Consider the following 25,308-nt stretch of genomic DNA (forward strand, 5'->3'; position numbering starts at 1 on the left):
CCAAAGCCACCCAGCAGGCTTTCATGGCCAAGGCGGTGGGAACTGAACTCACAGACCCTTGCTTTTTAGCCTGGTTCCTTAACTATTAAGACCAAATAAACCCTAAGGCTGATGTGATCAAAGTTTAGCTTACCTTTTCCAGACAGTCGTCGAGGATGTGTACCAATGCAGATACTTCTGCTGTCTTCATCATCCTCTGGTGGCCGGCTAAGGTCATCCCAAGCACATTTTGCACTGACACCGCTTAGATTGGAGCCATCTGTTTCAATCCCTTTATCAACTCGGTCCTGCTTAAAGGGATCCCAAACAAGCACACATTTGAGAACATAGTTCTATCATTACAGGATCTATTACATATATTTTATTATAATGCTAAGTGTCTGAGAAACTGAGAGCTGCAGTACTCATTTTTACTGCTCTAAACACACAAAAGTCAGCTGCAAATCAATGCCGGTGAATACAATGGCCTTAAAACTCAGAATACACTGTAGCTCCGCCCAGTGTAATATCACTTACACTGCTTCATGGGACTTTTTTTTCCAGCCCTATCTGGAGGCATTGAACTTCTGGAGTTGTGCATGATGAAGCCTATGCTCTTATCACCAAGCAGTGGCAGAACGTCTGAGTTACCAAATATCAATTGATGTCCTGAGTCACAGCATTTAATTCAAAACCACATTTCACGTAAGTGTAGCACTGAATCAAAAATAAAATTTAATGAATTCCAACCATTAACTTTCCCAGCATGCTTTACTTCCAAAATCAATAGCAGAAAGAGATATTCCTGCATCTCATTGAAACTACCAGTTCAACAGAAGAAAACGATTTGACTTCAGTACTAACATTCACCACCAGATGATGCTGTTAAACTAAGTCTTGGCTTTTAAAATAAGAAGGAATGAACTGCAGCAGTTTGATATGAACAGAAGAAAAAAATAATAATTCAATTTTCCTTTTCACATGGAAACAAACACGTGCACCTGGGCTGCTTGAGAATATCACTGAAGAAACTGTCAGAAACTATATATCCATCAACTATCGTTATGATGTTTGATGTACTGAAGGAAGACTTCACTCTGAGATGAAAGTTTCACATCTAATATTCCAGTACTGTCAATGGTTGCAAAGATCAGTTTCAGCATGTTAGTCTATTTTCAACCCAAGAGTGAAGGGTTACATATAGTTTTTCGAAGCTTTTGAAATCCTTATAGTTATCACAAATCATATTGGTTTCTACAAAACAAGGCAAGTAACAGGTGCCTTTCCATTCATACCTCAATCCCTCAACTTCCCCCAAGCACACAAGGACCAGGGAATCTGCACATGAATGGGCCTTTTTGCTGTTTTTGTTTTGTTTTTACTGCATGCCATACAGAGTCATTTTGGAGATGTGTATTTACAAATATATGGGAGGGAAGGAAGGAAGGAAATGGTGTCTCTGACACAGTTCAGTAGCAACAGTGTAACTAATCTGAACTGAGCTATTTATTGACTATGGTTCCAAGGATTGCAAGCATGAAGACTCACAAATAAAAAATTGATAGCAAAGTAACAAAATAATTGGCTATTTTTTCTGAGAACATTCAAATATAAGGGAGAATTGTTTTGGATTACAAATGCAATTGTGTCCACTCATCATGAAATATCAATAAACTAAATAATTAAAATGCATACTTGCAGGTGTGGATCTATTTCGAATATTGTTTCCCCACGTCGCATATCTGTGATTAACCACGGACCTCCTGCTCTATAGACGTTAAAAAAAAAAAAAGAACAATAGTTAACTGCAATTATCCCCAGAATATTAGGGTGTCTTGTGCATCTCTGCTAACTATATCTCAGACCACAAAATGCCTTCTCAGATCCTCTTTGCAGGTTATCAAATTTGTACGAATGTACATAATTCTTTAAGTATCACAATCCTAAGGGAATATGATACCTAAAATATCTTCCTTCTGAAGCTATTTATTTTCCCCTTGTTACATAAACTAACCAATAGAAGAGAGTACTTTGTAGCTCAGGGTTGAAATCTGAGGTTCCGAGTACTCCGAGTGTGGTTTTTTTCTTGCGGACATTTAAGTACTGAACCAGATAAGCTCATTGGTGCAAGAAGGGAGTGTGGATTGATTTCATTTTATATATTAAAGGCTTGTACTGTCGGTGATGGTGAGAATGATCTTGGTGATTCCTTGATTAGGCTGTTGCTTACTGTTAGCTTGTTTGTCTGACCTGGCAGTTTCTTGACTGAGGTATTTATTTCTTGATTGTTGGTCTAGTGTTAATCTTGGTGTTAATCTCCGCTCATCGGGGTGTTGTTTGCTGGTGAGGAGGTATTTTGGTCTCTTTTTTTTCCTTTTTGATTGTCTCTTTTGAATGGTATAGAGATGTTATTTCTCTCTATGTGCCGCCTATTGGTGGCTGCTTCCAGGAATTTTCTAGTGTTTTTTGGACTTGGCTTGATCTAGGATGGTCCGTTTTCCAGCTGAAACTATGATTAAGTCTGTCCATGTGTTGTGAAATAAAGGAGTTTTCATCCTATCTTCTGACTGCTAGTTGGTGTTCATGGATGCGCTCTGCTAGTCTTCCGCCTGTTTGTCCTACCTAGTGGCTGTCATAGTCCTTACACTGTATATTATAGACGACTATATATATCCTGCTTTTTCTTCTGGGCCTGCTGGATCTTTTGGTTTCCTTAGGATGCTTTGGAAGGCTTTAGTTGGTTTGTCTGCTATGGTGATGCCATAAACAAACCAAATAAATTGCAATTTCAAGTTGTCGTGTGAAATGGGATGGGGGGGGGAAGAACCTCAGCTATTTAAAGTGTACAGGTTTTTAAAAAGATTATTTCAAGTGTAGCATTTGGAAGTGGCTGAAATTATCTTAATCAGACATTATCTTTTAATTGCTGGTGTGACTTCCAAATCAGGTGGAAATGCTCTACTTACACAGGAACAGTCCGAAGCAATTCTAGTATACCCTGCCCATTCCACTGCTGTGCTGCATGAAGCTCTTCTGTACATACTCCAACAATCTAGAACAATAAAATAATAACAAGATCTTTTATACATAACACACACACATATATATATATATATATATATATATATATATATATATATATATATATATATATATATATATATATGTATGGTGTTGACTTGGTTCGGAGTATTTTCACGTCATTGTAGTTGTTCTTTTAAAGTTGTAGCGTTTCAGCAGAATCTCATCTGCCATCATCAGGCTTCTGGCAGATGAGATTCTGCTGAAACTTGCTCAACTTTAAAAGAACAACTACAATGACGGGAAATACCGAACAACCAGCCACCATACATGTAAGTACCCAAAACTTAAGAAAACAAATATATATATATATATATATATATATATATATATATATATATATATATATATATATATATATATATATATATATGAAAAACTAGCACGATGCAGCACAAATTTAAACAATAAAACAAAAGGGGTGGGGGGAAGCTCTGTGATGGAGGGACGTAAAATCTGGGGAAAACTCTAGTGAATGCCTTTTGGCCAAGATCAATTGTAGCCTTTCAGAACCCTGGCGTTCACTTGCCTCCCCCACCCTAACAGATGGCTCAGAGATGCTCTGGAGAGGAAAGGACAATGTTAGTGAAACAGGAGTGTTTCGAATCTTTCCCTCCCCTCTGGAAAGCTCAGAAAGGCTCCAGGGGGGAGGGAAAGAGAAACATGCTCCCCACCCCTGGAAGACTCAGAATGCTGGCATCTGCCAGCATTTTCATCAGATTTGAGGTCCATCTCTCCAGCATGCCAAGGGAAATCCAGTGTTTCCATGATCATTTCCCCTGATGGGATGGGGAGAAGGCCTGGGCTTTCCAGGTGTGGTGGGAGGCCTGGGCCATCTCCCTGCCCTACTTAGGGGTTCCCGGGTGGCCTGCTTAATAACCACAATGAGAAAGCTAGGGGTTGCAGTTGTTGGGTGAAGTGGTCACATGGCACCTCGCTTAACAACTGCTTTGCTCAACAAGCAAGATTCCAGGCCTAATTGTGGTTGTAAGGGCTACCTGTATATATTAGATATACAAAAGAAAGAAACTGAAGTCTGATGAAAATGAACTAAAGTAACCTAAAAGACTATCACAATTATTATGGGAAGTACTTAGTACTTTTGCCTTGACCAAAATTACTTACATGTTTTTTTAATGGGAAATAGTATATAATGTCTTTTTAATATCTAAATAATGACATAATACGACAGATAATTGTTTATCTGGAAAAATAAAATAGTATTTCTTATAGACAATTATAAGAATTTACTGACTGCTAGAGAATACAGTGTACCTGGAGAAATGTTACAATTCCAAATGGTGTCTGAACTGGCTGCATTTGTGGATCTTCAGTCAAGAGCATATGTTGAATTCTAGACTCACTGTTGTCCAATGGACTATGCCACGATACATGGTCACCACTACAGAATGTATTTTCTGTGGAGGAAAATGAAGGAAAACTTCTTTAAAAACTGGAATAATCAATCAATGGCCAAAACAAGCATCACATCGCCATAAAAAGATTACAACAGAAACACTACCCATTTATTTTCTATTGTTCTTATGTATAAAAATGAAGATAATTCTTTTGTTTTTAAAGTGAAATGGCTAACATCTACAGGTAGTCTTCGACTTATGACCACAATTGAGCCCAAAATTTGTGTTGGTAAGTGAAACATTTGTTAAGTGAGTTTTGCCCCATTTTATGACCTTTCTTGCCACAGCTGTTAAGTGAGTCACTGCAGTTAAGTTAATAACATGGCTATTGATAACATAGTTCTTAAATGAATCTGCTTTCCCTATTAACTTTGCTTGTTAGAAGGTCGCAAAAGGGGATCACATGACTGCAGGGCATTGTAACCATCATAAATATGAACCAGTTGCCAAGCATCTGAATTTTGATCATGTGACCATGGGGATGCTGCAATGGCGGTAAGTGTAAAAAATGGCCATAAGTCACTTTTTTCAGTGCTGTTGTAACTTTGAACGGTCACTAAATGAACTGTTGTAAGTCGAGGGTTACCTGTATATAAAAACATGTGAAATTTCAATCACACTTGTTGGGACTAACATCTTGATGGTTTGACACACCCCTCTGGGCACCACTGATTAGAAACCCAAAAAAAGTCACCACTCTGATATTTTTTTTAACAAGTCTTCTATGAAGTAACTATTCTCTTTCAATTTCATTCTACTTAGCAAGCTGGTACAGTAGGACAGTTTGATCATCATGCTCATTTATCAGGATTTCATCAATTTTTCCACATAAAATGTTGGTCCTGCCAACCAATGCAGGAACCCTAAGTTCCAGTAAACAGGAAAATGTAGTGAATTATTTTTTATTTTGCAACTTTATGTGCCACTTTTCATTAAAAAGAGTCAAAGTGGCTTACAAAGTTATAACAAAAACAGTAAGGCACCAGGCTAGAAACTGGAACACCAGGAGTTCAAACTCTGCCTTAGCCATGAAAGCCATGGGTGACCTTGAGCCACTTACTCTGTCTCAGACCAACTCCCCTCACAGAGTTGTTGTACAAAAATAGGAGAAGGAAGAAGTATTAGGTACATTTGCTGCTTTGAGTTATTTATAAATATAATAAAGGCCAGAAATAAATAAATAAAGCTAAATAAATAAATACGATCTTGATAAATTGTTCAGACCCTGGCTAAAACATCCCAATGTAGGAACCCAAATATTTTGTCAAAAATTTACTTCTACTTTATTTGTTTCTACAAACTAATAAAAAAAATGCTTAACATATATCAGTAAAGTTAAAATCCTTATATTATTATCATTCATAATTGGCTACTAGCTTACAGTGCTGTCTTAATGGCGGTAACAAAAGCTCAGATTTTGATATGCCATTATTTTCTGTTAAGTTTCATCTGTTTGCACAAAAGAATGATTGCAAAGAAGTTTAATACCATATGCATTTTCAACAACCTTCCTGTATTATCCTAACTAATCCATAGGGAATCTTTGGATCCATAGAGAATCTGATCATGTCCCATTAATTTCATGGCTACAGAAAAACAAAATTCTACTGACCAACAACTATGAGGGTTAGGGCATTTATTAGAGTTATGCTATAGTGGCTGGAAATGACATAACTTTTAGTCTCCAAATCCACTTTAGAAATATCTTTCAGGAAGGTTAGGAAAAAGAAATGTTTTCATTGGAAACCATCACAGCCTTCAAGGGAAACCTGGTCTTTTGACCACCATGAAGCTACAGCAATTTGGCCAGAGGATTAGGATGCAGGGAAGTAAAGTGTAACCTAAGCAAGAAATATTTCACATTTCAACAGACATGTATGGAAAATCAATTGATACATTCAGATTTCAAAAGCATGTAAAGACCTATAAAGAAGAGGGACATGCAGCTGTTCAACAATTATCAAAGCCATCTTAAGAGTCCTTATGATTCCAATTTTCAATATCTTCCAAGTCACATAAAACACTAGCCAGGACTCCGATTAACTAAATGCTTTAATTAATGTAAACCCCGGTCACTATTTTCCACAATGAAAGAAGTTATATAAAGATACTTATTCTGAGGCTTGTGTTTTTGTCACAATATTCTCTCGATTCTGTATTTTACTGCCTAGATTTCTTCCTTCAGGAAATCCCAACCATTTATAACTGGTTTTCAAATGCTAATACAATATCTCTGCTGAAAGTCATGCTATTTGTATCTATTTGGATGAAGACAATTTAAGAAACGTCTTTCTTCTACAAATGCAACATTCACACTGACTGCTCAATCAAACTACAGAAACCAACTATGTGAAAAATTATATGGATTCAATTTAAAAGCCTCAGAGTAAGTAAATTCAATATCAACGGACCTTACTATTGTGTAATAACATGCAAGACCTGTCTTTCTGTAGAGGTTGCCACAATACTTGGATCAAATCATTATCAAGACAAATTATTGCTATGCAATTTGAAGTTTTTGTGAAAAAACACTAAGCAGACATTTAATCACTGAAACTGACTAATTCTTCTAATTTTCAGTGGAATTGTATCATCTTCCAAGGTTATCATTCAACCCAAATTGTATCAAAATTCTAAATGTCCTAAATGAATGGAAAACAATTAAGAAGATACAAATAACAATAACTTTAAAAATTATAACCTCTTATATGAAAAATATGGATGGATGCTATGATTTTTACTTTAAATCAATTAGTGGATAAGAACTAAGAATCTTTTTTATTAGCTCTGTTAAAAGGTAAAATATCATTTTTTTATTGCCACCCACATAACAATTAAAACATCTATTAACACCTTGATTTGGACCACCAGCATTTTTAAATTCTGAGATACCTAAATAAATTGAGGTTTGTTGAAATTCAATGAGGATCACTAAATCCTATGAGACAAAAAACCGTCACAATTTTTATAAATATTTATTAATAAATCTAATTGATATGCAAATTTTAAAGCTAGAATGGAAGAAGGAATTGTAGATCCCAATTTGTTAAAATATTGGAAACTGATAGATGAGAGAAAAATTAAAATCAGACAATAGGGAGGAGCTGTTGCAAAAAATAAAACTGGAACTGATAATGACAGTTGAAATTAGAAAGTAAGCCTGTTTTTGATGAAGCTGGTGAAGGTTTATAATCTTAGAGCACAACTTGATTCTCAGCTGTCACTGGATTCGCATATCATAGCTGAGGTGAGATGTGCTATAATTATAGTGGTGCCAGAAATAATCTGAGAACTGAAAAATTGGATTCTGAATTAGTCACAATATTCTGTGGTGACATAAGTTGTTATTTTGGAAGTTTAAATTATTTATGACTTCCAATAAATGCATTAGATACATGAATATTAGAATGTTATCTAACTTTTACTGCATTATATGAGAAAATGCTTATTATAAGTAACAGAACCAAAAATATGACATTGTAAAACACGGGTGTCAAACTCGCCCGGTCACACTGCCATCACGTGATGTTTCGCGATGTTTTTCCCGTTTGCAGAACTGGGATGGGCGTGGCCTGTGCATGATGCATCTAGCCTGCAGGCTGCCACTTTTATACCCCTGTTCTAGAACAATTTTAAAATGAAATTATAAATATTTTCACATACCCAATGATCAATTAAAATTACTTCATTTTGTTTGTAATACTTTTGTTATTCAGTTATTCAACAATACAATATTTTTACAATAGTAGTTTAAATATTCTTGTATTAAAGTCTACTTCCAACAAAGATGGCACAGATTCAAATAATAATTGAAGCAATTTGAATGTGTTTCCAAAGCACTCCCAACACTTAAATGATCAAGATTACAATTCACTTGAATGCAAAATTAAAAAGATTCACTCAATAACCACTGAAAGGTAAATCTGAATCATGAACCACTTGCTTAGAGGTCAAAGCAGTCATTATCCCATGAAATATTACTCAACATCTACTTGGTACACAGGAACAAAACACTGCTGAGGCTTGAGAGAACTGAATTACAGAAAGCTACTGCTGTTGAGATTCAATGTAAAAACAGTTAAAACTTTTGAAGCAAAAGTTAATTTAAATAGTACAAAACAAAATGGAAATATTACTTCCATTTAGAAAATTTGTTAATGGAAAAGACATTTCAATTACTAATCTTCTCATCTTGAGCTTGCTTCCATTTTCTTTAATTCTAAGTAAAATCACCAAGACTATTCCCACCAAGACCTTTGACATAAAATGACCATCTCCCTTCCCTGCTAACACTAATGATGTTACTTAGTTTGGTAATGAAACTTCTACAAGAAAACAACCAAGCTTAGAGAGCACCAAGGACTCAGTAATTTATATACATTTTTACATTGGCAATCTGCAAGCAAGATATATTGCAAGCAAAAAGTATTGAATATTCTATAAATTAACATTTAAGATAAAAGAAAGTCCAGAAACAAGCCAGAGAAATATTTAAACTTTGCCTGTCAAATAATATTGAATGAGATTGCTTAACAAGTGAAGCTTCAGTAAAAGAAAGATAACTAATTTCTAATCAATAATTAAGAAGGTTGGGACTAACTTATTTATTGGCTCTTGGGACTGAAGTGGTGAAACAGGAATCTCAAACTGTCAAACCAGAGAAAACCAATTTGTAAATAAAAAATAGACAGGAGAGACATTTTAAGTTGAAAAACAATACTAACTCAAAAAGACAGGTCAAATAATTCCAGGATTTAAACTGGTCTCTAAAATAAACTGGATACCACTATTTAACTGATTCAAAGTCCTTATTTATTCAAAGTCCTTATTCCTAGATCATGAACAGTTTCCAGAGTCCTTAGTAGTACAAGTGATAGCTTCTAATTTGTTTTATCAAAATAAAAATATGACTTTCATCTTTCAGACAAATTATGCAAAATTCAAATTAATAAAATATATATGAAAAAGGAGCTGGAATCAGAGCTAATTATTGGGGGAAAAAACAGCTAAAGTTTAAAGTAAACATTTAAATTATACCTGATTGGAAGACATATCTGGCTAAGCCTTGCATTAATTCTGCTGGCCAGGTGGGTGGTGCAGATTCCCCTGTTTCACGCTTAAGTCGAAATGTCAGCTCAAATCCAAAACCACTTGGTCCATCTGATCCAGTAAACCTGTACAAAATTAACCACAAAAGGTTTCATAAGAAAGATTCAGGAATATAAGCTTAGAATTCCAGTCTTCATTTATTCTACTTATTTTAGTACCATAGTATTCCTCTGTATCAATACAAATTTACAGTAATTTGCCAAAAATCAACAAAAATATTGATAATAGTTAAAATATGTGCAATACACATACATAAATAAAAACTATCAGTAACTAATGAAAGTTAGAACAATGCAAAGCTAAATTATAATGACAGCAACAATAAAACAAAGTTTAATTAAACAGTATCTGTCAATTTAGAATGGCTCCCAAGCTTTAACCGCATCCCATCAAGAAAACTACAGATTATAAAAGTGGATGAGTTTAGAGGAATTTATGCAGAACATTTACTTTTTATCAACTAATAACTGATAATTAATTAGTTTCCATGCTGCTAGAAAATGGCTATTCATTCCATTAGAACAGACTCAGATAATTTCCCAAACTGTTAATAGTTACTGTAGCAGACAAAAGTGCAATGACTAGTAAATGTTTTCAGCAAGAGGACTTATCTCTATTCTACAAAAATACCAAGTTCATTTTGTATCAAGATTTTAAAAATCATGAAATTAGTGTTTTGATCTGTAAAGGATGAATGTAGCTATATCCATTTATTCCACATGAAGATCCAATTAGCAAACAGATTATCTGATTCTATGGATTTAGAAGGAAGGACGGAGCTATGGATTTGTAGCCCTTCTGTATCCTCTATAAAGAAGACAAAAGATAGCTCTTATGAATTTCTAAGCAACAGCAATTAATCTTTATAATGTACAATGACTGCAAATGCTACCCTTGTCCCTCTAGTTTAAATTCAAGTTTCCCAAGTCATACATTTTTGAAAATTCGGCAAATTCATGGAATCTGCCACAATAGCCAAAAGGAATTTTGAGAATAGGCTTAGAGAACATTCTTTTTCTCAAGAATTGCATTGCCTTAGGATTGTTAGTGGTTGAATTGTTAGAGGTTGAAAACCTACAAATCTGGGTTAAAGACAGACTTGGGGAACAAAACTTGTTCTTAACTCAGGGATTGTCTGTAGAAAGAAAGCACAATTGTCTTTAATGATGCCAAAGTCAGCTACGTTGGGGGGAGGGGGGATGATGAGTTCAATATTAGCAAGCAGAAGTCACATATAGCTGTCAAACCTCCCAGGTACAATTAAGGACTTGATAAAAGCAGAAATGGAATTCCTAATCATCAATCCCCCAGCACTGCTATGTTCACAGTATCTTGGGATAGCAAAAGATGCAAAGAGGATAGAACTCAAAGGAAGGAAATCAGGAAGAAACAGAGGGCCAATGTGTAATAATCAAAAAAGGTAAATGCAATCTATCTTTACTGTTTTTAATAATTTTAATAATTAGCTCTTTCCTCTCAGTGCATTACATTGGAAAATTGTTTTACACTAGAAAGGAGATTATTCTCCAAAGAAGCAGATGCAGATATGCTGCAGACTGGCTTTGCCCTGAGCTAAATTTAGTCACATTCCTCTTATGAAAAACAGTCCTTTTAAGTTCAACTATTGTGCTATAAATATAAAGCAAGTATCTCTCCATACTTTTAGAACAAACAACAAAAAAGAGTTTTTAATAATATTGGTGCATTTTAGATCCAGGAATTGTGTATGAGTTTAAGTAGTTCATGTCAGCCTCTTTGTAGGTGGGCTGTTTCTCAAATTAGCTACCTCAAACAATTGACTTTTAAAGCCGAGCATACTCCATCAGACTTAAGCAAAACAAAAAACGAAGGTGGTCATGGCTTCCAGGGCGGTCTACCACCAACAAAGAACAGGAAATGTGCTAAAATGCCTTGGTGGGGTGCATAAAAGATTCAGGTTTTGTAAGATATGTAGCCAAAGGTTTAAGAACTACCCAAAACAAATGGGTATGAATTGAAAACATTTACATTTCACTTTCTTTCTCCTTGAAACAGAACTACATATAGAAAAAATGAAATAAAAAGTTGTGGATAATACTGTATATTCTGAATTGAAAAACAAAGATAAAATAGGCACTGCCAGCTGAAATAATGATTACATTACACTCTATATCTAAAGCTTCAAGCCTGCCCGATATAGTCAACCAAATATTTTATTTTTAACAGGACTAATTATATAATGATAGGTAGGTAGGTAGATAATATACACATACACATACACACACACATATGTAAATGTATATATGTATGTATGTGAATATACTGCCTGAATTTAAAACAGAAAAATTTAAAACAGAAACCAAATTGACAAATTGATATTATGACAAACTGATCATAATGTTCTTTTTTCTCACATAATTTTGAACACATTACTAGGAATTCTTGCACATATCAATCATCAGCTTTAAAACATATTACCACAGATACATTACAGGTATTCCTTGACTTACAACAGCTTGTTTAGTGACCATTCAAGTCACATAGCAAAAAGGTGGTAAAATTTAGTGCAATTCACTTAACGACTGCATCATTTTGCAACTGAAGTTCCAGTCCCAATTGTGATTGTAAGTTGAGCACTATCTATACAACATCAATAACAATCACACACACACACACACACACAGCTACATGTAATAAAGTATAATTCCAGAAAGATAATTCTGTCTGGGATGCATCATTTGCAACAAAAGCAGAGCCAAATGTGTAACACCTTAAATTAACTGCTTTACGGCTGTTGGTGCTTGGGAGACACATCACACTGTGTAATGTGCTACTGCATTGCAACAATGATTTACGATTTAAGATTACCCATGAAGCAAATCACTGTGTCCATGCCACAAATCACTGTTAAAATAAATTATGACTTAATAAACTTAACCATGCCAAAAGTCATTTTAGGTAGTATCATCTACATGTTAGTCTGTTATCCACGAACAGGCAATGATAGTGACAGAATATAAAATACAGATTTTATATTATTGCTACATAAATGCAGCAATTCTTGTTTAAACATTAGAAATTATAAGTAAATGCTGTCTTGCTATCCATACTTTTTCTAATCTAACATTTAGATGAAGCATACTACCGCTTTATAAAACCCTAGTAAGACCACACCTGTAATACTGCAACCAATTTTGGTCACCATACTACAAAAAAGATGTTGAGACTTTGGAAAAAGTTCAGAGAAGAGCAACTAAGATTATCAAAGGTGTGGAGACTAAAACAAATGAAGAACGGCTATTAAACTACAATTATTAAAACAATACATACAAAATAAAACATATTCATTAAAAAGTGTGATGAAAAAGAAAACAAATAAATCAGAAACCATTAATCTAACATTCATGGAGGGAAAGCCTGGACAAAGAAAATTGTCTCCAACAACCATAGGAAAGATAGCAACAGGAAAGATGTCTAAATCAGTTTATGCCCAAATCATTTTACATATAGAACAGTTACTTTGGGGTGGTTCATATATAGAGCAAGACATGCATGTTATGGATGTTTTTATTCACATATCTTTGATACATAGTTGTTGTTTTTCCAGATGCAAGCTAAACGAAGATTGTTCTGCATTACTTAGATTCTTGCAGCCCCAAAAAGCTTGTTATGAATTTCATTTTTTGCCATGACTAAAACATCTGAAACTGTTAAAGAATTCATTTCTGCCAAAATATGGAAGTCAAAACATTTCAGATTTTCTTTTACTAAACTGGGGCCAGTCTAAAAGGGATCAACAAAATTTCTTGGATGCAATTTTTGAAGATGTAAACAGGAACATTTTTATTTCATAAACTCCCTTACAATAGGGAGGGTGGGAAGCCATTCCAATAAAAATACCACCCCAGAAAAGTCAGATCTTGGAGTCTTAGTGGACAACCAGCTAAATATGAGCCAGCAGTGTGCAGCCGCTGCCAAAAAAAGCTAATGCAATCCTAAATTAACAGAGGGATACAGTCAAGATCAAGGGAAGTACTAATACCACTCTATAAAGCCTTAGTAAGACCACACCTAGAGTACTGCATCCAGTTTTGTTCACCACATTACAAAAAAGATGTTGAGACTCTAGAAAAAGTACAGAGAAGAACAACCAGGATGATATGGGGACTGGAGACTAAAACATATGAAGAACAGTTACAGTCTAGTGAAGAGAAGGACCAGAAGATAGCAGTCTTCCAATATTTGAGGGGCTGCCACAGGGAGGAAGGAGTCAAGCTATTTTCTAAAGTGCCTGTAGGCCAGACAAGGAATAATGGATGGAATGGATTTAACCTGAATAATGGATTTAACCTGGAAATAAGGAGAAACTTTCTGACAGTGAGAACAATCAACCAATGGAACACTTTACTTTTACTTTTATTGTCACTGCACCTTGTACAAAGAATTCAAACACCATCTTCAGTGCACCTCATGACCATGACCATGAAAGTAAACACAAACACACATCCTTCACTTTTCACACATTGAACTGGAAACCCCTGACACCACACCAACACTGCACTATACAGCAGAATTCAACAGAGCTACTGCCCTGGGATAGAAGCTGTTTTTCAGCCTATTTGTCCTTGTTTTTATTATTTTGTACCATCTGCGAGATGGTAATAGTTCAAAAAAAGGGTGCCCAGGATGAGATGGATCTTTGAGAATGTTTTCAACTTTCTTAAAGCAGCGGGAGCTATAAAGCTCTTCCAAAGAGGGGAGAGGGCCACCAGTGATCTTCTGGGCAATGATGTTAACCTTCTGGAGTGCTTTCCTATCTGCCACTGTGTAATTGGCAAACCATACAGAGGTGCAGTGAAATCAGAGAAAATTTCTGACAGTGAGAACAATCAACCAATGGAACAGCTTGCCCTCAGAAGTTGTGGGAGAGCCATCACTTGAGACTTTCAAGAACAGATTGGAACAGATCTGTCAGAAATGGTGTAGGGTCTCCTGCTTGGGCGGGGGGTTAGATGACCTACAAGGTCCCTTCCAACTCTGATTATCTGTTATGCCCACTCAGTTGTTTTCAGCCAACACACCAGGGGGCAATCATATGCTGGGTGGAGGCTTCATCCTTATCTGCAATAATGATGCTAAACTAGCTAAACTAGCTATGATTGACAGTTTTCAGCCAAAACAAGATAAAATATGAAGAATCAGGAGAACTATGGCCTTTTGCTGTGCTACATTGGAAAGCTCTGTTGCAAAGTAAAGCATCAGTCAAATGGCCATCTAGCCTCTTCTTGAAGAGGGAAAGAGGACTCACCACTCTAGCTATTTGAAGCCACCATGAAACTGCTCTTTCTGTTAGGAAGACTTTTCTAACATATAATTGGAATTTCCCTTGTTGTCATTTTAATCAAGTACTCTGTGTCCTCCACTCTAGAATGAGACACTGCAGATACTGGTCTTCTAAATGACATCCTTTTAGGTATTTGAAGAGCAGTATCATGATTTCCTTCTGTCAACCTTTGTCGGGGCTAAACTATTATACTCCACCAAGGCAGGCACAAATTTAATTGATGTTTCCTAGAGAAACAGAAATTTAGTATCACTACAATAATCAATAATTTAGCGGGGGCATTACAACAGTTGTCATTCTGTGAGCCAAATAAGGCCAATCCCTGAATTGTGCTGCAAATGAATTATTTTAACATGGTACCTCCAACTCTCAATCTTCCCACTGATCCAGAAAATACCACAGTTGCTGAAAAATTAAGATGTACCAGCAGTTACATCCTCTCCGTCTATTGCATGGGATCATCAATCTGGGTAACCATAGCTGATCCTTTTCAAAACCAAGTGTGAACCAGGTTGGAAGTGGATGAGACAATTAGGGACCTGCAGCTTAATTTCTGAGTGTTTGAATAGTAATTTATATAATATTGATCCAGATCAGATTTTTTTCAGAGACTGGAGGATCACTTCCTTTAAGGGTAGTGGCATCACATATTCACTATTCCTAGATCCACCCAATCTCTTTAGCTTACTCGGTTGCCAGGATAGTCACAGATCAAAGTAGTAATGCAAATATTCAGGCAACTACAAACTCTGATCCTTGATTCTCAAAAATTAAAAGTGAACCCAGACAATTGTGGTGCAGTACAATAATCTTAGTAGGTACTGTGTCAAAAAACACAGCATGAAGTGAATAATTTTATCTTCAGGTGCCTTATAAATTACAGGATGTGACTTCTTTCCATCAAAAAGAACCCAGAATTAAAAGCATGAATCTATAGTAAATATTTTTGGTTATGAAGTTGCCAGATATCACATAATTTTCTTTCTCACTTATAAACTCACAAAACTTTGCTGTTCTTGTTCAAAATTTCCCATTTTTTTTCAAGTAGAAACAGGAGAAATATGAAAACTTCTGAGATTCTGAAAATTTAAAACTAAACATTTCTTAATTGAATGCACAAAACTAGTATTTATTTATTTATTTGCATGTATGTTTCTTCCACTGCATTTCCAACTACTTCAGAAAACAACAAATCATAATACATAGAAATTAGAGACTTACTCATGCACTCTGTTATCACCATACAAGTCACTTAGTCCAAAGCTTACATAATGCCAGTGCTCAGGAACATTTTGAGTTGGACTTCCCAAATTCCTGTACATACTAACATAGTCCAGAGGATCCGGTCCACCTAACCTATTTTAAAAAGAAAATAAGAGAAATTAGATTGTTTAAACCAAGTTTTGGGAAATAGTTTCAAGTAAATAGATTTACCTCTACTCCACATTATTATACCACTTCCTTCTGAAAACAGCTAATGCTTCTTTTTGAAACTAAGTCAGAACTTTGCCTGATGTCATCATAACTACATAGCTGTTGTCATAGATCTTAAAAGTTCTATATTGCTTGGTTTTCATATTTTTTTCTGTTTCAATACTGAACAAAGTACAGGACTGCAAAGATGTTAGTATACTGCAAAAGACAAATGAACATAATTAAAATGAATATTTTCATCTGAGAGTATCAGAACTGTTCACAAAAATTGTTAATAAAATAGGTTTAATTTTTATTCTCCATAATACTATAACAAAAACACCCTAATCTATTGATGTAGTGCCTTTGTGGAGTAATTATCTAAAGATGATTCAGGCACTGGCTAGATTCACATATTATATCAGCCATGATTTATTTATAATTTGCTGATAAGTCAGAATTAGCTGGTTGTAGGCACCATGCTAAGCCTAAGAAAAACAAAACAAACTAGTTTTAATCATTGCAAACCAATAAGAAAACAAAACTCAAGTAGAATATTTCATTTTTGTGAAACATATAATAATAATCACCACTTTTATAAAAATTAGTGATATATGCCATTTGTTACCCCAAATTGGTGGATAACTTTTCTTTTTCAAAATTAGAAATAAAGTGGATCTCAGTTCATTTCACAGATGTATGGCATTAAGTCCCAAGAAATGGATATTTTACACAAAAAAACTGCAAAAACAATTTCCATACTAGAGTTAATATAGCCTAATTCTCTGTCACACTGCTCTAGAATCCAGCATTGGGCATAACTCTGCCCTCTTATGATGTGAGCTGAGTCTGCCACTATAAAAGGTTCGCTTCTGCTGAGAGCCCCAGCTTTTCGACTCAGCTCTTGGACACATGAGTTATTGTCTCTGGACTCTGAGTTAATTAGCATTCCTCAAAACAAAAGTATCGGAAAAAAAGGAAAAGAGACTCATCAAGATCGAGAGAAGCTCCCGGGGCTCCAGTAGAGCTTCACTCACAAGGAGAACAGGGATTCCCCTCTCCTCCAGTTGCCAATTGCTTCAGCAAGGCACTGACATACAGACAGTAAGTGCGATCGGCCAAAATGCCACAGAAGCTCCCTCAGACTTGCTAGAGGCTCAATGACATTGCAACAGCCTCCTACGCAGCTTTTCCCTGGGCCACACGGCTTGTAAAAACCTCCCGAGGCTGCACAAGTCTTCCGGAGATTTTTTAAACCCTAAACTACCAAAGTTTTACGATAGCTGCCTTCGTGGTCTCGCAGCGATTAGGCCCAATCCCAACCAACCTCCCTTCTACTACTGTATTGATTGGAGGGGCAATCTTCCTTCTGCAAAGATAGTAATCCGGCCATTATAAATTGCCAAACAAAGGCCACAGCATGAAGCCCCAGGGATTCAAACGTGCAACAGGGATCATCAAAGGCCTCAAGGCCCCTCGCCTCATGGCTGGCAGCCATTTTGTGATGGAGTTCCTCCGGGCGCCATTTTTTAGTGGGCCCTGAGGCAGTGATCCTATCTCTCTCCTGGCCATCTAGCTCGGAAAACACCATCAGGAGGAGCTGACAACACCTCCGGTGTTTCTTCCTTGAGCAATGGAAATAGATTGGGCCCAGCCAGGACCATCAGGCGTGCAGAGCATTCAGACCTCTCAAGCCCCCAAAAGGGTTATGAAAAGAAAACGACCACAAGTCCGTTCAGACAACAGGGAGGCCGCAGCAAGATCAGGGCCAGGGCCCTAGCCCCCAAGAAGGCCTCCAAGTCTGAACTTAGGGCAGAAAAAAGAAGACATGAGGCTTTAAAGAAACAATTTGCAAAAAATACTCAACAATTACAAAAACAAGCTGTAGGCACAGAGAGGGCAGATGGAAGTCCGGCTAGCCATCTATGGAACTGGTCACCTGAAAGGCAGGATGACGACCTTCCCCAGGACCTGAGTTTGTCAGGCCCTTCTTACAGGCCACCTACCCGGAACACAGCTACACCTAACCCTCAGCAGGCTTTGCCCCTAGGGGTTTACAGGTTTAGGAAGGAAGCTAACCTTATCCCTTCTGTGACTAGGCCCCAGATGATAATTCCTCCCTGGGAGAACAGGCCCCAAGACAACCAGGAAGTAGTTTCGGTGGCAGTCAGACAGGGCACTGCTGAAGGTCTCAAACACCTCCTCCACCCCCGGGGCGGAGGCTCGGGTATCCTTTCTTCCTTCTGTCAGGGTAACCATCCCCCACGGAGGGAGGTCCCCACTTCAGAACCCATGTATGCCCCTCATCATTTTTATAGCCGGGATACTTCCTGAATGGGGTACTTCCTCAGAGGATGAAGAGGGGGAAATTAAAGACCCCTTCATCTCCGACGAAGAGGAAACCAAACTAGAACAACCGTACACAACGGCTATCTTTAAGCCCTCCTTGTTTCAGCCCTTACTACAGAAGGCTCTGGTTACAGCCCAGTTAAGCCCAGAAGATGTGGCCTCGGAACCACAGGCTAGCCCCTCTAGCCAGGGAGACACACTATTCTCCAAACCGGTGGTCCAAAATGAGGTTCTCCCATCTCCCTTGTTGTTCTTGGATGTAGTAAAGGACCAGTGTGAGAACCCCCTGTTGGGGCCTCGCCCTTCTTCCCAGGACAAGAGGTTCTTTAATGTAGGTCGCTCCTTGGCTAACACATTCCCAGCAGTAGATTTCCCGGTGGTAGCTACCTTTGCTTCCTCAGGCACCCCTACGGAACCGGAGGATGTTTTACGACTGTAGGACAAAAAGTCAGAACAAACTCTGAAGCGCTCACACCAGGCCGCAGCTTGGGCCATGAAAGCTTCCACTGCGTCCTCGTTTTTTACCAAGTCGTCTATTCGCTGGTTGCGTCAACTTCAGGACAGAGTTCCCATTGCCAATGTTAGGTCCCACCAGGACCTAAACAAAATAATAGTGGCAGCCGAGTTCACCACCGATGCCACTTTAAGCTCGGCCAAATTCGCCGCAAAGGCAATGGCCTCTTCCATGTCTGCCAGGCACCTGCTGTGGATGTGCAACTGGTAAATCGACTCCAAGCGTAGGTGGAAGTTGGCGGTGGTCCCTTGCTCAGGAGAAAACCTCTTTGGAGCAGCCTTAGAGGTGTACATGGTGGAAACACGAGACAAGAGAAAAGTGCTATCTACTTCCTCCAAGGGATCAGATTTTCCACGCACCACGTACCCCAGAACGCAAATCTTCAGGCCAGTCAACACCCTCACTTCAGTTGCAACCAGACAATGTATCCCCCTCGTTGGGAATAACAGCAGGACCACCAACCCAAACAACAACAATTCTCGGGTAAGCAGCCCTTTCAAGGGAGAGGTCATTCATTCAGGTGCTTTAAGTAACTGCATCCACTCCCCTCCCATCGGAGGTCATTTGACCTTTTTAAATCCAGATGGGAGGAATCAACAAACGACGCCTGGGTCATCAGGACAATATCATCGGATCTTCGACTTGAATTTCTCTCCCCCCCTCCATCTTTTTGCGTCAGCTGTCCAACCTCTAGTGACACATCTGATGGCTCTGATGGACTCAGCTATCCACCACCTGATGGACATCAGGGCCATAGAAAGAGTTCCATGGGATCAGTGGGGGTCGGGCGTCTACTCCCTCCTCTTTGTTATCCTTAAGGCCTCAGGGGGGTGGGCAGCAATCTTCAATCTCAAGCTCCTGAACAAATCCATCCCATACAGGCGTTTTAAGATGCAGACCCTACATTCTATTCTTCAGAGCATCCGAGAGGGTGATCTCCTCTCTTCCATAGACCTCACAGAGGCTTACCTCCATATCCCAATTTGGCCTCCCCATCGCCAGTTCCTCCATTTTTCTTATTGCAATGAGCACTTCCAATACCAGGCCCTACCATTTAGCCTTTCATCAGCACCAAGGGTTTTTACTAAGGTCCTGGCAGCATTGGCCACCTTCCTCTGAGCCTTACCTGTGAGGGTCCAATGCTACCTGGACAACATTCTGATTCAATCTACCTCCATCCAGGCAGCCGAACAAGATCTTCAAATCACGATGCAGGTGTTGCAGGAACATCAACCTGATCAAGATCTATCTTTCTCCAACAACCCGACTATGGCACCTCGGGGTCATCATCGACACAGCCAGCTGTGAAGTCTTCCTTTCACAGGACTAACAAGACAGTATCACAGAGTTGATCAACAGAATTCGACTAAGTCACTCCGTTCCACACTCCCTCCTGTCCCAGTTGCTTGGAAAGATGATCTCCTGCATTGAAGTTGTGCCATGGGCATGCCTACATGCACTATCCTTGCAGTGGTTCCTCCTCCCCTTCCAAAGAGAGGGCATCAGTCATTCTGCCCACAGGGTGCTGCTTTCTCCACAGGTGCTTCGGTCCTTCGATGGTGGCAGTCCCAGGCCATCACAAAGGGTCATCCCTTTATGGTGAAAGACAGAATTGTGGTGACCATGAACGCCAGCCTTCATGGCTGGGGAGCACATGCCCAGGGCCGGATGGCCCAAGCACTCTGGCCATCTTCAGACAGGTCCCTTCCTATCAATTTCCTGGAGCTCAGGGTTATTTTTCGCACCCTGAGAAGTTTCCAGAACCTAGTGTCAGGGTCCCATATGCTAGTCATGACAGAAAATATAGCAGCCAAGGCTCATGTCAGCAGGCAAGGAGGGACCAGATTAGATGGGCTGGGATCCTCCAAGGAGAAACCACAGATAGATTAACTAGGTCCGCAAACCAGGACCTCCTTGGCCAATAGGGTGCCAGGAGGAGGAGCTCCGCTCATTCCTCCAACATCTTCCGAATTACTGCCGGAATGATGGGAAGCGGGGGGAAAGCGTAGAGGAGACCTTTGGGACATCTGCTCCGAAGAGCATTGGTCTCCTCCGCTCCCTGGCAAGGAAACCTGGCGAAGAATCTGGTGACTTGGGCGTTTTGAGGAGTGGAGAAGAGATACACTTCCGGTGTTCTGAATCTGAGGGAAAGGTCCCTGAATAGAGATGGAGGAATGGACCATTCTGCCTGGTCGACTAGGCTCCTGCTGAGCTAATCGGCCTGGGAGTTGTTGACCCTGGAGATGTGGTCCGCCGAGATCGACAACAGGTGTTTCTCTTCCCATAACCCCAACTGTACAGACTCTCTCATGAGGGCTTTGGACCTCATCCCCCCTTGCTGGTTGACATGAGTCTTTGCGGCCATGTTGTCCGTAAGGACTAGAACGTGAGAGCTGGTCACTAAGTGCCTGAAATGCTTGAGAGCCAGAAAAATGGCTCTGAGCTCTAGCCAATTTATGGGAAGAGTCTGCTCTGACCTGGACCAAACGCCCTGAGCTATCTGGCCCTACATATGGGAACCCCAACCCAGGAGGCTGGCATCGGTGGTTATCACTAGCCTGTCTGGATCCCTGAACAGGAGTCCCTTCCAGATTGATGGGAACGCCACCAATTGAGTGATCTCCGGATTTGTGGCGGGAGCGGGACCTTGATGGATGAGTGGCTGGTTCCTGCTCGTTGGTAGGGAAGCAGAAACCATTGGAGTGGTCGGGAGTGGAGCCGAGCCCATGGGACAATGCCAATACAGGAGACCATCTTCCCCAGAAGTTTGGACAGCAGCGACAGGGGGACAGTTTGATGTTGCTGGATCTGGCTGATGATCTCTGCAAGGCTCTTTCCATGAGCTGGGGACAGGAAAACCTGGCACGACATGGTATCGATGACTGCTCCCAAGTGTTGCAATTTGGTTGTGGGAGAGAGCTGGCTCTTTTTGGTGTTGATGGAAAATCCATGGCTCTGGAGATATGACAGGGTAATTTGCAGATCCCGATGGGCCCCATAGATGGAGGAGGACAGAATCAAAATGTTTGCCCAAGTAGCACTGGATCCTCACTGGAACAGAACACAGAGATGCCATCAATGCTGCCAGAACCTTTGTGAAGACCCTTGGAGCCAATGAGAGGCCAAAGGGAAGTGCTTGATACTGGTAATGGGTATTCTGAGAACAGGAACTGGCGATAATGATGCCAAATGGGGATGTGGAGGTAAGCCTCTGTGAGATCAATGGAAGAGAGGACGTCACCCTCCCGAACACTCTCTAAAATAGAATGCAGAGTCTGCATTTTAAATTGCCTGTATTTTACAAATTGGTTGAGAAATTTTAGATTATGGATGGCTCGCCACCCCCACCCCCCCGAGGCTTTGGGAATGATGAAAAGGCGAGAGTAAAACCCATGTCCCTGTTGAGAGGGGGGAACAGGTTGAATAGCCCTGATTTCAAGAAGGTGTTGAATGGCCTGATTCATGAGGGCTTGTCTTGAAATGTCCCAAGAGACAGGACAGATCAAAAAATTTTCTGGGGGTGGCATTAGGAAGTCCAATTGTAACCCTGACCTAATAGTGCTGAGCACCCAGGTGTCTGTCATTGACTCCTCCCATTTGGAGGCAAAGAAGGCTAGGTGACCTCTGATGAGTGGGGAGAACAAGGGATTACTTAGAGCAACGGAAGGAACGACCCCCTCTCCCCCGAAAGGGCCATTTACTAGGAGAAGGTTGTTGCCTGCCAGATGCTTCCACACATTGGTCTTGGCGTTGGGAGTACGACCTCTGAGAGCAGGGAAAGCTGGATGAGGTCTCCGCTTGAAAGGCAGGAGGGTGATAAGGAGCAGGGTGATAGTCGGCTTTCTTCCCAGAGGAAGAGAGAATTTTACGTTTATCTCTGGTTTCAATGAGATAAGGTTCCAGAGCATCGCCAAAAAGCTTATTGCCTGCGAATGGAACTGAAGCCAGCTTCAATTTTCGGCATGACTCCCCCTGCCAATTTCAGAGCCATAAAAGTCTTCTTGCTGCTACTGAAGATGCCATGGCCCTAGATGCAACTTTGGTGGAAATGAGAGTGGCATCCGCAATGAATTTCGCCGCTGCTATAATCTTATTAAGGTCTTGGTAAGACCGAAGGTCAGAAGCAGGCAATCTATTCTGCAGTTGGCGCAGCCACCGTATGGATGCCCTCGTGAAAAAGGATGCTGCTGTTGAAGCCCGAACAGCTCATGCAGCGGCCTGGTGATTGCGCTTGAGGGTCTGTTCGGAACGTTTATCATCTGGTTTCAGGATATCTTCTGGTTCCGTGGGAGTGCCAGAAGATGTAAACGAGGCCAGAACCGGAATGTCAACAGAAGGCACTGCCAAGGCATTGTCCAGGGCTGCGCTGACGTTGTAGAAATGCTTATCCAGAGAAGATGGGTGAGGACCTGCCGAAGGGGAAGTGCACTGTTCCTTGACCATGTCCAGGAACAAAGTAGGAGAAGGCAAAACCTCTGCATGCACTACAGGCTTGGAGAAGAATGAGTCTCCTTGGCTAGAGGGATTTCCTTGTGGCTCAGGAGCCACTTCCTCCCGCGACAGCTTGGCAGTGACCAAAGTCTTGCTGAGTAATGGCCTGAAGAGAGCAGGTTTGAAGACCAATGCAGAGGATGTCTGCTCTGGGCGAGAATCCTCTTCCTCTGAAAGATTTTGGTCAAAAATCTCACCCTCTTCATGCTCTGAATGAGAGGAGTAACTGTGTTCAGATGGTGAAGCCCTTCCTTCCTCATCAACCTCCTCCCAGTCTGGTAGAGAAGAATGGGCCCTGAGGTCCTGGGCCCTGTGTAAATCAGGGTGATGAGGCAAGGAACTTATAGATTGAGAAGGGAGAAGGGCCTGAACCCTTTCCAGAGGTCAAAGAATTTGCTTGAAGCCTTCAGCCAATCCCTGCCTAATGGTCAATGAGACAACATCTTGGATATCCCCTGATGTATGCTCAAAGGTAGAGACAGAAGGCCAAAGGCCGCTGCTGTGGGAGTGAAAGTGGTTTCAGGCCTAGATTGAGAAGAGGTTCGAGGCCTGGAGGGAGAGGGAGGAGCATAGGGCCCAGAAGCCTGTTGGAAATAGGGCCCAGATCTGCTGAGATCCTGAGGATCTGATTGTTCTGCAAAAGCCTCAGGAGACCAGGATGGAGGATGGAAAGGCTCATGGATAACTTCTCCTCCCCTGGGAGGGCTTGGCTGGGGCCCACGGGTATCACATGAAACATGCTGTAGTTGCAGTCTTTTTTGTTGAATAGTTCTGTTGAACTGCCTCTCTAGGGCCGCATGTCTGCGCTTCTCTGCCTTCAACTCAGCCTGATTTGCCTTCTTAGGGGCCAGATCCTTAGTTCTGATTTTAGCAGCCACCTCCCTCTGGACTGATTAGGTATGTTGCCTACGTCTTTTTCTCTTATTGGGCTTAAGAGACTGTTCCACTGGGGGGGGGAGCTCTGTCTGAGCCTTATCTTGCTCCATTTGTAGAATAAACGCTCTTTTGTTGGAAAGAAATTGTTTAGAAATTCTTATTAAGTCCTTTAGGGTATAAAATGGCCCCCGGGCTTACAAAATGGCCGCTCACCTCGTGGTGGAAGGCTTCAATCCAAAATGGCCACTGACTAGGGGAAACAGGCTCCGAGATCGAAGAATCACTCCTTAGGCTATAAAGAGCCCCAAGCAAAGTCAGCAAAGGAAAACACAGCTGCCGGCCACACGATCAGCTGGCTGGCGCTGTTATCGGTTTGCCAATCGTTTTTACGATCCCTCAAACCGCAGGCGTGGGGGAGGTATCCAGACGCTGCCCAGCTTGCCTGCACAGTGCTCTGGCAACGCTGCTCCCAACGTTGCGGAAGAGAGAGCCCTGCTCTCCTGGAAGAGCAGCTGCCCAGATCCCTGGGAGCTGCTTGAAGCGAGGAAAAAAAGTCCTGAAGATCGCTGGTGATTGCTATCTAACAGAACGGTTTCAGAGACACAGCTACTGACTGAAAGGAGCTGAGTCAAAAGCTGGGGTCTCTCCCGGGGGCTGGCTTTTATATCTTAGTACAGACTCAGCTAAATGACATCATAAGAAGGAGTCAACCCCATCCTGGGCTCTCGATGCAGCATGGAGGAGAATTATCTGAT

At 40.2% G+C, this 25,308-nt stretch overlaps 1 protein-coding gene across 4 annotated transcripts in view; it reads right to left on the reverse strand.

Moving 5' to 3' along the window:
* The window catches only part of SUFU (SUFU negative regulator of hedgehog signaling), a 77,666-nt gene that overhangs the window by 49,118 nt on the left and 3,240 nt on the right, over positions 1 to 25,308 (reverse strand). For 2 of the 4 annotated variants that reach the window (XM_087964630.1, XM_026666984.2), the window contains exons 2-7: positions 16,132 to 16,266; positions 9,516 to 9,652; positions 4,336 to 4,478; positions 2,946 to 3,031; positions 1,675 to 1,747; positions 134 to 290 (exon numbers count right to left, since the gene is read on the reverse strand). In XM_087964630.1, the coding sequence (XP_087820756.1) occupies positions 134 to 290; positions 1,675 to 1,747; positions 2,946 to 3,031; positions 4,336 to 4,478; positions 9,516 to 9,652; positions 16,132 to 16,266 (731 nt within the window). The remainder of the gene's footprint in view (positions 1 to 133; positions 291 to 1,674; positions 1,748 to 2,945; positions 3,032 to 4,335; positions 4,479 to 9,515; positions 9,653 to 16,131; positions 16,267 to 25,308) is intronic. The other 2 variants (XM_087964631.1, XM_026667069.2) reach the window with 1 other exon arrangement.

The sequence above is a fragment of the Notechis scutatus genome, chromosome 4, assembly GCF_049901735.1.
Source record: "Notechis scutatus isolate UNSWTSFEM ecotype Mainland chromosome 4, rNotScu1.2, whole genome shotgun sequence".
NCBI lineage: Eukaryota > Metazoa > Chordata > Lepidosauria > Squamata > Elapidae > Notechis > Notechis scutatus.